The 13,149-nt window shown below is 39.8% G+C and overlaps 1 protein-coding gene across 1 annotated transcript in view; it reads right to left on the bottom strand.

Annotated features, from left to right (window-relative positions):
• nell2a (neural EGFL like 2a) overlaps window positions 1-13,149 on the bottom strand; it is a 71,098-nt gene that overhangs the window by 22,228 nt on the left and 35,721 nt on the right. Inside the window, exons 13-15 of the mRNA XM_063908439.1 lie at window positions 11,787-11,912; window positions 1,793-1,915; window positions 419-514 (exon numbers count right to left, since the gene is read on the bottom strand). Of these exons, the coding sequence (XP_063764509.1) occupies window positions 419-514; window positions 1,793-1,915; window positions 11,787-11,912 (345 nt within the window). The remainder of the gene's footprint in view (window positions 1-418; window positions 515-1,792; window positions 1,916-11,786; window positions 11,913-13,149) is intronic.

Raw genomic sequence — 13,149 nt, 5'->3', positions numbered from 1 at the left:
AGAGGTACAAGCCCATTATTCACCATGGAGCCCGGACCCACACACTCTCACACAACCACTGACAAACACACAGCCACAAATACATTGAAATAAACACACAGGGGGAATATAGCAGTGTGTAGGCACAGGAAACATTTCAGCTGTTATAGATCAGCTCCACAGAGCAGGAATTATCACTTCCATTTTAAACGGGGAACCCAGATATGCCAAGATAACTAAATGTAAAACTTCGATCTTAAGTACCCTTCTTCAGTGATCTAGCCTCCTCTTCCCTTTTGTTATTTTTTTGTTAGATTGTATCCTAAATCTTTGACTCTTCTTCCTGATTGTCGTCCATTCTCGCACATTCAGCCAAAAGTCTTCCTTGAGCTATTTTTGAGGAAGTAAATGTAGGAGTGGAACTAAAATAAACTCGTACCTGTCTCGCATCTCCTCCCAGTAAATCCTTGCTGGCAAACGCAGTTGTTAGGTGAGACGCAGGTTCCCCCGTTCTGGCACAATCCGTCACACATGGCTAGAGGTAGACGAGAGGAGAAGAGCCATTACTCACAAAGATTAACGAGCATTAACTATGTAATTAGACCGGCAGCAGCATATGTATTTGCATACAGAATAAGAGCTAATTTGGTGGTGTGATTCATTACAGTCCCTCATGATATTATTTTGCGTGATTAATGCATCTCACCAAGGTTAATTTAAAAATGTTCATTATCAATGTGAAGAATGTTGGTTAATGTATCCCCAAAACACAGAGACGTCATTGAAGCTGACAGAATACAATTTAAATAAGTGAAATATATGCACACGTATATGCTGCTCCCCCAGAATAAAGAGGAAGAAAAGATGCTCTATGCAGTGATAGGAGTACCGCAGAGTGCTTTCACTTGTATTCAAAGGGCCATTCAGTACTGTGAATCAGTCGATTTACAGAGAAATGTGTAACTATGTCGCTTTACAATTTCTTGAATTCTTTCTCAGTCAACCAACAGAATCATTAAATGTTTTGGCCTGCATAGAAGACATTATAAAAGTATACTCCCGATAGCATAAGTAAGCTGATTTGTATGTGTTGGATCAGTGCGCTTCCCCTTTAAATGGATTTCTAATGAAGGGATTGATTAACGGGCTAAGGTCAAGTCGCTTTTCTAGTAAGAGCAGAGATTACTAATAGGATAAAACACTGAGAGGGGCACTCATTACACCCGGTTCACAGAAGGCGTTTCAGCGAGTGCAGATGAGACCACAATACTCTTGGTAGTGTCATGGTCCTGAAAATGCATGTTGTTTGACTTGGGAATAGCTCATGGAATGATTGTTAGTTGGGACATATTGCAGGAAATTCCTAAATTGTTGTGCATGATTGTTTTATTTTTAAAAAGAAATGATACTGCAGTATTCATGATGCAATGAAAATGAATGAAAAACCTCACAGAGAGAACAAGAAGAAGAGAACAGCCATATGGGAAGATGATTTTAACTACTACGATAATGTTATGTGTACAGTTATGTTGCAGTACATAAGAATAGGTTTAGAAAAAAGGCTTGTTTAATGGACTCCCTGGAGACAAAAGACTGTTTGATTTAGATTTAGAGGAATCCATTTCATGTTTTATTGCTCATTATATGATCATTTCAGTACAACACGTGTGAGTAAAACCCCTTATAGTTGGGGTTAATTCTTCTGGATGTATGATTCCAAAAACCTTGAGCTGTGTTTCTGAAAGATAACTTTTGTTGTGGCTGATTCTATTGGATGTGAAGTCATAGGTCATGATTACACGGTGGTGCTTACCTTTGCAGACGGTCCCGTTGCCGGTGTAGCCCGGCTTACAGGAGCAGCTGTGGCCTCCGACCATGTTGAAGCACAGGGCGTTCTCATCGCAGTTGTGGAGCCCGCTGAGGCACTCGTCATGCTCTGAAGACAAGAACACAACAAATATCATTGCAAACAACTCTCATATATAATTGCAACAAGTGGAAAAATGTAGTTGTTTCCATCGTTCTCTCATCTAATGTTCGAAAAGTCTCATTATATTCACATCTGTACACTACTACTATCAAGAAAATAACACTTGACTAAACAAAATGTTTATTTTTACTTGTTAAAATGAAGAATGATGGCACCCAGCTGGTAATTTGTTTTATTTTCAATCATGAAAAAAAAAACAAATTTGGAACTCAGTCTTGGGTAAAATGACTTGATAGTCAAACAGCTGTGAGTCTGGTAATAAGACATCAGTGACAAACAGCCGACTGGAGAATGAGCTATTTCTCCATCTCCCATTGCGATCTGTCATAATGAATTGTTTCAGATGTTTTGCAGTAAATTGGTGTTATTTTAGGCACAATGAGAACATTCCCAATGATGAATCTGAGTTTTATACTTACTGGAAATAAGCTCCTTCATTTGTGCATTCATGTTTACATTAAAGACGCATGTTGTTTTGCATTCACGAGGCGCTGCCACTTACTTTGAATGTTGTACAATGGCACAATTGGGCACAGAGAACAAAGAGAAACACTTTCTGTGAGTTTCACACAAGCATTAACAATATATCCCCTTGGGACAATGAATCCCGAGCTTTCATTGCTGCGGCTGTGGCGTTAGTGATATGGTTTGTTATGGATATCCCCCCTGACAAGCTTGACTAATGGCTACAGCACATGAGAACTTACTGTATCACAGTGGCAAACCAATCTCATCCCCTCTAACTGGAGACACTGAGGGAGCAAAATGTAATAAAAGGCTGGGGAATAATCTACTTTCCTAGTATACAAATCAAACAATCTAAGAGCAAATATGGTTATGGTACAAATTGAACAAAATATATAAATCCAGTGTGGAAAAAGAGCAGAAAATGTTTGTTTTTAGAAAATGGGAGAGAAGTGTGATAGTCGTCCTGTAGTCAAATAAACATAGGATTGAATTAAAATATCAATTTCGGGGGTAAAAGATCATTTAAAATATGTACTGTAAATGGCACCATGAAGTCTACTCTACCCCCCACATGAACATTAAAGGATTATAATACAGGGAGTGGGATTACGGAGTTATCAAAAGCAGTATACAATACATGTAGGTGCTTCTCTACAGAGTGATGTGCTTAACACACAAACACACTAAATCAGTTTATTGTAATCTGTTGTTCAACGGTGGAGTGTAACTAAGTACTTTTAATTATGTACAAGTATTTTCATTATATGCAACTTTATATTTCTCCTCCAATTGATGTCGGAGTATACTTTCATACCAGTTTAAACATTCAAATGATTTACATATCCATGCGTCAATAATTATGAACCAGAAATACAATTTACAGTATTCGGAAAAGGGGCAATTGTGTATCACAAGTGATTTTACTTGTTGTATTTTAAGTATACTTTGGTAGTACTTCTGTAATTTGCCTGGAATAGGATTTTCAATGCAGGACTTTTTTTTGTAACAAAGCATTTTTTTTTTTACAATGTACTGAAGTTTATTGTAGTTCTAGAGGCGACAGTTTCCTAATGGTGGATAAAACTTTGTCTTCTTGTCGTTTTATATCCCACATCTTGTGTTACTTGTAAAAGACTGCTGATAAGTACTCTCACATTCTCATACAAAACATATTGGATTTTTTACACAATGAAACCACCATGTATCAATAGGCCTCCTAAAACAATAAATGTGATGCTGCAGGGGAGTTTTCTTATTTGTTATGATTCCATCAGACCCCGGGTGTTTCCACTTAGAATTTTACTGTCAAGAAGCTGTGAGCTCGGATAAAAGTGATCTGATTTCTGCAGAGGCTGCTAGATCTGGACATTTTACTGACCTAGGCATAATGTTTAACTGTCAAAACAGTTAGTGGTGTCTGGGGTTTATATCCTGAATTACAAGACACCACAGCGATTCATTTTCATATTTTCTGTTACCACCGACTGGATAAAAAGTACTGTTATTTGAAAAACATGTAAAATAAACCTTTTGCACACCAGGTAAATGTTTACAACCCTTAAACTGAAGTCGGTCACACTGTGCCGCCTTACTGAACCCTTCTGAGATTTAACATAGTGAGATTTCTACTTTATTTTTATTTGAAATCCCTGCTACAAGAAAGATCCTGGAAAATCATAGACACCTCATCTGATGGGGGCTCAAGACTTCAACTACACATTTAAAGAACTGTGCATCATTAAATGCCTCTCCCTTGCTTTATGAACAGGGACTTTAGTGCACTACCTTTGTCTGCCCCTGAACACAAAGGCAGATCTTTATCCCAATAAGACTCACAACAGAAGAATATTGTGTATTGTATTCAGGAGATTCACATAAATATTGCTTTCTGATAAGAACTTGCTTAACGAGCACCACGTCAGCTGAAGTACGGAAAACTTTCTGGCCTTGTTTTAACCTCCTGAAATTATTATTTGTAGCTCTATCTTGTCAGGATCCAAGAGAATGCAAAACAAACATGAAAAGTATTTCTGCAAGAGTGCTCCCTCTCTAACTGCGGTATTTGAGAAACATTTTGTAATTTAGCCAGACTTTTTTCATTTCGTGTCATCATGAGTTTACAGTAGAGTGAGAACTTTCAAAGACTGTTGAAAGGACGCTGAATCTCTTAGAGAAGGTTATGATTCATGGAAAACACAAACACAAAGACTTCCATGCTAATCTGAGGGCAACAATTTGGATTGTTTCTCATTTATTTTTCAGAATTTGAGAGCCACACTTCGCCTGGCAGGGGACCGAAATACATGAATTTCTCTCAACTGTTTCCTCTTGCACATTCTGTACAGACATTAAGCATATCTCAGGAACCTTCCACACTCCCAGACATACAATATGTTTGTAAGTAGTACCTACTTTTAGATCATTTTTCAACAACTCTGGCTTTTTAAAATGTGTGCTATTGGGAAAGACAATGTGGTACGAGGACTGAAAGACAGCACCAGGAGAGTGAGAGGATCATAAATGTGAATTCTTGTTGCAGGAGACCTGAGCTGCATCATCCATTTCCCTGCCATCATCCAATCCATTATATCTCCTGAACAGACCGTGGGCTCATCCAAATTGAAAGTGACATTGTGATGAGCTCCTCCATCGAGGGGTATGATGTATGTGTGCATGTGTGAGAGATGGATTGAAGGGCACTTAGAAGAGGGCCCGAGGCTCTGCTCTTGTCGCTGCATCTCAAACATGCATACACGCACACACACACACACACACACTCACCTGCTGTTGGGCAGAATTCAAGTGTGCTCATGGGCATATAAAAAACAGTAATAGGAGCACAGGGGAGAGGAAAGAGAATGAGGTGAGGAGGGTTTTTTTCACAAGGTCACATCTGCCAGATCAGGGAAGTGCTATCCATCAGTGTGAACGTTTGTGTGTGTGTGTGTGTGTGTGTGTGTGTGTGTGTGTGTGTGTGTGTGTGTGTGTGTGTGTGTGTGTGTGTGTGTGTGTGTGTGTGTGTGTGTGTGTGTGTGTGTGTGTGTGTGTTTGACCCTTGAGTTAAGTGTTAGTTACTTGTCTTTCAATTTATTTAGGAATGTAAACCAATTAAATGGCTAAAGTTTGGTTGTGTGTGTGTGTGATTTACTTCCCTGCCGACTGCTGCCGCTCAGGCTGCAGACGGATAAACAATCAATTATGTACAGCCTGTCACCAGGGATCTCTCTCTGACCCTTTCTCCTCCTGCGTGACTCCCTCCAACTTCTGCCATAACAACACCAGCCGCAACGAGACCGACCTCCGGCTGCTTTCCTGAAAACATTGTTGCCTCGACTCGAACTTCACAAAATTGAAAAACTGAACGGACACTGATCTTATGTCTGGAAAAAATGTGTCTGCAAGGGGATAGAAAAATCAGATACCAAAAAATGAGTATATATTGCAGAGCATGAAATTCCGATAGTTTGTATACATGATTTGAAGTCTGGACTTTGCTTTCACTCTATTTTATCGACATTTTGTAGCAGTAGTGTACTTAATCATTTAGATAAGTGCCAACAATGGAAGTAAAAAGGAACGGAAAACTATCAAAAATGGAAAATGTATTTGTTTGAATCATTTTGGCTTAATAAATGTCTAATAAGGAAGAATATGTATTTAATATGTGTATTAAACCTCAACATATATAATTATATATATGTTAATTATAAGTTTCTTCTTCTATTGAGATCCTGCAAGTAAGACTGCCAATGCATTTCCCTTATTCGAGGAGAATTCTTGGAGGTTTCAGAAGAAGAGGAAAATATTCTGTTTATCCAAATCCCCCCATGCCATAGCCTTTGAGCTGTCAGGCTGAAAGTCTCCTTTTCTGATCTCTGTTGTTGTCAAACCCCCTGCTCCACCTTTGGCCCCTGTCCATCCTTTCATCCCCCTCCTCTGCCCAGCCCTCCCTCCATCCCTCTGCCTCGGGGGCCGAGGTCTGGTTATCACAGGATTAGAACATAGACCCACACCTTGCATACACACCTCAGGCCCAAGCGCACGCATGCACATGTACACCTAGCACATTCGCACACCTCAGGACAGCCTTCTTTAATAACATTCAAAGGGTGAGCACAACCAATCCTCTACCTTTCATGGATTAGCTGCTAATCTCACAGAGCGGGAAGCACCTCGAGCCCTTTGGGGAAAAGACGAAGAGCAGAGGGTAGAAAGAGGAAGAAACTTGACCTTCAAGATCAACGATAAAGTGCTAGTCAAAGAAAAGGGCAGAAAAAAGTTAGGGATCTTTGCTCAGCTAAAGGCTCTGGGCCGTGTCAAGACATTTAGTACGTTTTTCATCTAAACAATTACATAAAGTCCACATGTTGCAGCCTACCGCCAGCTGGGATCTAAACCTGCGATCCCCTCGCTGCAGGTGGTCCCGATGTAAAATAGGGACGTCTGTCTGAGCTTGCTGACCCCCCTGACAAGCTGAGGAGAAATATAACCAGGGCTCCATGCTGTTTCGTCCAGGCTTAAAACTGTGGATCAGTCGTTTAATCCACTATTCTGCACATAAACACTGAGCCATGAAATGAACTACAGTCAAATTAATCCTCTTTACTAGGCACACTGGTTCTCATGCATCCCTGTAATGCATGTGGAAATATGGCTATCAATACCGGTACATTGTTTCTGCTGAGTTTGCAAGTCGTTAATTGGTGGAAGCCATTGAGGATGATAAAGATGCTCGTACATCATGTGAATATACAATGCCAATAGGTACTGATGGGGAGGGGGGGTTGGTTTAATGTTTCCTTCCATTGCTGTAATATTTCTTCTGCGGGTAACTAAGAGGAATCAGCACTCCCTTTGGACTCTTCAAACAGAAGCAGATGTTCAATCTCTATTAATAAACACTTGTTTCTGCAGCTACTAGCTTAGCATCTTCCTTTTTTTATAGACAATTACTGCAAATAAGAGACTGCGCACTAAACTAGCATGTCAACACGCATAAGGACATGCACCCTGGTGTGTTTTTCAGCATTTATTCATTTCATTTAAGGACGATGATTGTTATTGTTGACACATCATTTGGCTTTAATACATCTTTCGAGTATTGGCTAAGAGGTGAGATGTGCCTTTAATAGTGATTGTGGAACTAAGCGTTCTCTGATGGTGGATATGTGGGAGCTGATAGTCTAAACTCTATGGGGAGACTGCGATGGTAATTTGACTGAAGCAGAGAAAAAGTCATTACATCAAGCCTCTGCATAAGCCTTAGTTTAATCACACAAATTGACTTTTATACGAGACGCATAGCTGTGTATTCCACCACAGTGACTTGAAGGCATTTTAATAGGGAACTACATACAATATATGTGACACAGTTTAATCCACTGGGTTTGAGGGTATTAATCTTCATTGCGAATCTGAGAAATGAGCACACGGTGGAGGAAAGACAAATGAGTAAAACAATACAACTTGCCCGCAGCTCAGGAGATTAGAGAAAACATGGCGAGTGAAATCACAGAAGGTACAGTGGCTGTCTAAAGATAATAAAGAAAAAGATTGAGTGTGCAAGGAGGTTTCTTTCTCTGAAATAAATCACAAGAGCACAAGAAAAGGAACGAATGTGCATTAGTGATTACCTTAAATTTCTATGAGTTCTAACTTTTTAAGGCTTTTTCAGAAATCTCTGCATAAAGAGTCTCAAATCCTTAACTATGCTCTATTATTTCCTGATTTCCATTGACAGAGGAAGAGATATACTCCACAGGGGTCCCGATGGAGCAGGAAAGGGGAGTTTTCAAAGGGCGTGCGTTATGTTGCTGAGTCATGCAGCTTTTATTCAAACTCCAATGGCACGGCAGGAAGGCTGCAGGCATAAAATCCGCCGGCGTTCAACCTCTTTACTCCGCTGCCGCTGAATTAGTTTGTATTGGTGCAAATTGCTTTTTTAATTACTGACACTGAAGAAATGCAGCACAGTGCCACCTCTTTGGAGATGATGCACACAGGGAGCTACTTAGCGTCGTGTTTCACAAGCTGCAAACAACTGGGGAGGAATGCGGCAGATCTGCCACTCATCACTGAGGAATGACATTGTGTTACACTACATGAAGGACAGAGGCATTGCATTACAGAAGGATTACTGCCCCAGATTTCTTTATGTATTTTACTCCATGTGAGGTCTTGTCACAGGAAGTGGAGCAGGGGTGGATCCAAATGAAGGAGGCTGCAGGCTACAGGAACTTATAACTTATTTTAGGTTTTAATTAAGGCAAGACAAACAGAGCAGAACAAAACTTCACATGAGACGAGATTCAAAAATCCAACAAAGACTAAACAGAAACTTAAACAGAACTCAAACTTAACAGAAGATAACAAAGCCTTAACTTTTAAAGGATACTTTGGGTGTCTTTATAATAGCCCTTGCTGAATACGTTGACTGTGAAAGATCAAAGATATCCTGCACAACTGTTCATGCATTCATCCAGACAGTCCATTTATATTGTAGCCAATAAAGGTCCATAAATTCAGACATCCATTAAGACTTTCTCTGATTTTGATCAGATAAGGTGAATAAAGTGATCGTCAGAGTTCAGGAACTCTCAGTTCTTTAAAGTCAGTTTTCAAAGGACCTGTCCAGGACTTTTTAATGTACTAGAAATTCAGTAGAATTGTACTCCCTAAAGCTATATATTCGCTCAATACAGAACCTGAAACTCGTTGGAGAATTGTATAATTTTTGGCTGAGTTAACAATACATGTTATCGGGGCTTAGGGGTTAGAGATGAATTACAATATGCATGGTCCGATCCCAGTCAACTTTGTTTCAACTCTCCTTTGTTTCCTTTCATCTCTTTCTATCACTCTCTATGAGAGGCATTCATTATCCAAAATGATAATAAGTTTAGGACACCATTTAAAAAAGCTAAATAAATATAGCCTTGGCCCATTTGGGATTACCTCATTGGCTTTCTATAACCATAGATGTTGTTCCTTTGTTTATCCACAACATCTCTTTACATTTCCGGTTGTCTCTGATTTAGATTTTTTTTTAAAGCAGGTGTAACCGATCAATCAGTATGATGCAATATAGGTTTTGTAATTTAAAACGCAGAACAGTTGTGTCTTATCTACTCTAACCTTGTGATAAACTATAGTGGAAGAAGCTATTGTGAACAAGCAGGGCTACTACCATGATTACCCACAACAAAGACAGAGAACAAAGACTGTGAATCATCAGCGCAATCTTTTAAGATTGATTTGGTTTGCTTTTGAAATTCACTTTGGTTTCAACTTTGATCAGGAACAAATGGGCCTGCCGCCTCCACTCACTTGTCTCTCTGTTTCTCAGGTTCTCATCGACTTTCTTTCTCCTTATCACATTCACACACCAGACTGAGCCTCACACACAAACTCGGCAGAAAGTCCATACAAACTTTTCCATTTCCAAAGACTACTGAAGTTATTTTTCTTAAAGTGAAGTATATAAACTTTCACACAAAGTACGGGATTTACTTTTAGAAAGTTTAGACTTGCAAATGTGTGAAATTACAAACAACTAGCAATATCTAGCAATTCTATTTATATTTTAATACATCTTTTTATAGAATAAACACGTGAAATTATGTTTTTCTGACACAACAAAGCAGGGAGAAAGTAGATACGCTACACAAAGCAAATTGATTCGGAAATTGATTTGACACTTTTTATGAGTTTAATCGTTTCTGTACTGCAGCTAGTAAGGCTGGTATTGATATGTGTGTGTTGTGTGTGTGTGTGTGTGTGTGTATGTGTGTGTGTGTGTGTGTGTGTGTGTGTGTGTGTGTGTGTGTGTGTGTGTGTGTGTGTGTGTGTGTGTGTGTGTGTGTGTGTGTTTTAAAGAAGTGCTAGTAATCAGAGCAAGACCAATAGGAGCAAATCAAACTGAGACATCCATCCCTATGCATATCAAATGAACAGACCGTGCTTAATTGCAGGGTGACTAACTCACAGACAAGTGTGTCTAACCAGGCGCCGTCTGGAATAGGACAAACACCAAAAAGGGAGAGGAGATGTAGCACATGGCCAAGGTTTACAGGTGCTGTATGATAATATGTCTCGATCTATGTCGTAGCATGATTTCCTATTACAGGGCTTTGTTATTCTGCCTCACAACGACACTGATAACTCACCATGTTTAAATTTAAATGTCTGGCTGCCTCTTCCTCTACCGGGAAGTCTGTGCGTCTCTTGGCTGCCGAATTTCTCATAATGAAATCAAATATTATCCTCCAGTGTAGGACTGAAGATGCTAATTAAATCATTTTCTAGTTGGCAATACCCAAATGTAGGTATACAAATGATTTAAAAGCATGTCCTCCCTCGTCTCCACCCTTGAACAAACACACCAATATGAGAACAAACTACTGACCATCTTGCCATCAGTGCAGCCGCATATGAAACCAAGCACTTAATGTTTAGGGGTGCTTCCCATCTTTCGATCGTCTGACTTACAGCGCCATTACTCGGACAAAACTAATGTTCTAACGCAGCCTTTGTTTTGATCTCAACCACACACATGTAAAGTTCTCTTGAAACCAAATCAGAAAAGGGGCTTAAAATTGGTGGGTGCCCTTGCTTGGACCAAACCCATCTTCAAACTCCACCTTCATTTGGATCTAGACTACAATTTTGTAAAGTTTGTACAGCTGCTGTGAACGTTGCGATGCTATCACCTTGACAAAATGCCCCCACAGACAAATATATATATGAACACAGTTGTTGGATCTATATTTTGATTTATATTATAGATGAACATTTATTTTAGTAATTACCAGGCTTTTATTTTGAAGGCACGTTTGGGCACTGCGTGGTTAGGGCACCTGGTGAAATTGTATATATTAGAGCACGAGTAGGCACAGGTTTTTTTTACCAGGGTTATTCGGGCAAGAAAGGAAAGGCTTAGAAAAGGAATAGAAAGGGAATCAATAGGAAAATGTGTTTGTAAATCGATCATGGAAATAAATGGACAAAACGGAGATTCTTGTCTGGACTTGCATACTTGCTCTGCATACAATTTGCTATCTGCTGCCTCAGCTGCCGTTTTACTTTATTTATTTGTATATGATTTTGGCAGCTACAACAGTGATCATTCTGTGTTATTTCCCGCTTGAGTATGTGTCTCTCTACTCACAAGGTACCAGAGCCACTATCAAGGCAGGTCATTGTATTCGTTATTTCCAATAGTTCAAGTCCACTACCAATCGTCTTCACAAAATGGTTGCTGTGGAAGAGGAAGCACACTAAGCTAGAATAAAAACAGTGCCTGCTCTGCTGGATTCCAGCATGTCAAAAGGTCAGCAGCAGAGGAACTCACCTGTGCAGGAATAGTCATCGATCCTGATGTAGCCCGTATGGCAGATGCACATGAAGGAGCCCGGGGTGTTCACGCACATGGTGTTCTCCCTGCAGTAGTGCTTCCCCTCGGCGCACTCGTCAATATCTGCAGAGAGAAGCAGAGGGGGGGAGAACAGCGCTTGGTTAGATGTGGAGTGCTTTCACATTACTAACAAGTGAAAAAGCATCTGTAAATGCATTTTAAGAATCGTCTTAAGATGATTTCCACATTTGAAGATAAGTAGAGAGACCTTAAACAAAATATCTTATAATATTTTTGGGTAGATTAGAGACTGCCTATTTTGGTGCAGATCAAACAATACTGTTAATCAGTGTTCAATGACCTCAAGTTCAAGCCTCAGGATTGATTTTGGTTTGCTCTTAACCTCTTAAACTGAGGGTCGTTCAACATCTTCATCATCTGAAACCAGTAGATTTATCACATTGCCTTCAACATTTTTTACCCGTGGTTTTATTTAACTACATGGCATAATTTGTTGAGAGGTTCCTTCCATGATATGAAGTATAATACTGCCCAGTTTCATGACTGACTTTAGGTGAAGGCTCGAAAACATTTGGGATAGCATCCAACGGTACAGTTATGTTTGAAATGAGTGTGACAGGCAAATAAGACGCAAAGGAGGCGCTGAAGTCACAAACTTATTGATCATGTGTTTGTCGTAGTTTCACCAGCTCGTATTCTGATTAAAGAAATAAATTAGCTGACCCCGCGTGTTGCCTTGTCTGGCTCTACAAAGCCTGGGATGATGTTTAGGAGCTTCCAGAATTCATTAAATTTTAAATGTTGAAGCAGGCTTTAATTGACTTTGGCTTTCATTAATTTGTAATGAGAGATAAGACGACAACGACATGCAGTCATTGGTGACTTCTTGGGATTAAGATATGGCTTTGTCTGGCTAATTTTCTCAACAAGTCCTCTGTCAGCCCTATGACATCCTTTGTCTGCACATCCCATTTAGTTATAAATCACTGTTGATAAATAAATCTGTATTGTGAACTTATCATATGACGCTAAAACATGTTGCGGCTAGTAGAGAAGGTATCTTTACAGCTCTGTCATAGTGACATCTCCAGTATTATACTGTGGCTTAGGTTGAGTGTCCCTCCAATCCCAGGGATCATCGTTCGTAGTTTCTCCAATAGTTGGTTCTCACAGCAGAAGAGTTCTAAAAGCTTCTATGCAGCCATTGGGAAAAGGGCCATTTGTCTTCATCAGAGGCAGACAGAGGTCGAAAAGCAGAGGGTCCATGAAAGGTGGACGCTGAAGCACTTACGGTTCCACTACTCGATTTTCAATCTATTTAAAGTAAAGCAGAGCTTGG

Source organism: Eleginops maclovinus, chromosome 2, assembly GCF_036324505.1.
Source record: "Eleginops maclovinus isolate JMC-PN-2008 ecotype Puerto Natales chromosome 2, JC_Emac_rtc_rv5, whole genome shotgun sequence".
Lineage (NCBI taxonomy): Eukaryota > Metazoa > Chordata > Actinopteri > Perciformes > Eleginopidae > Eleginops > Eleginops maclovinus.
Note: the sequence above shows the minus strand (reverse complement) of the source record. Positions and strands in the feature narration are given on the sequence as shown.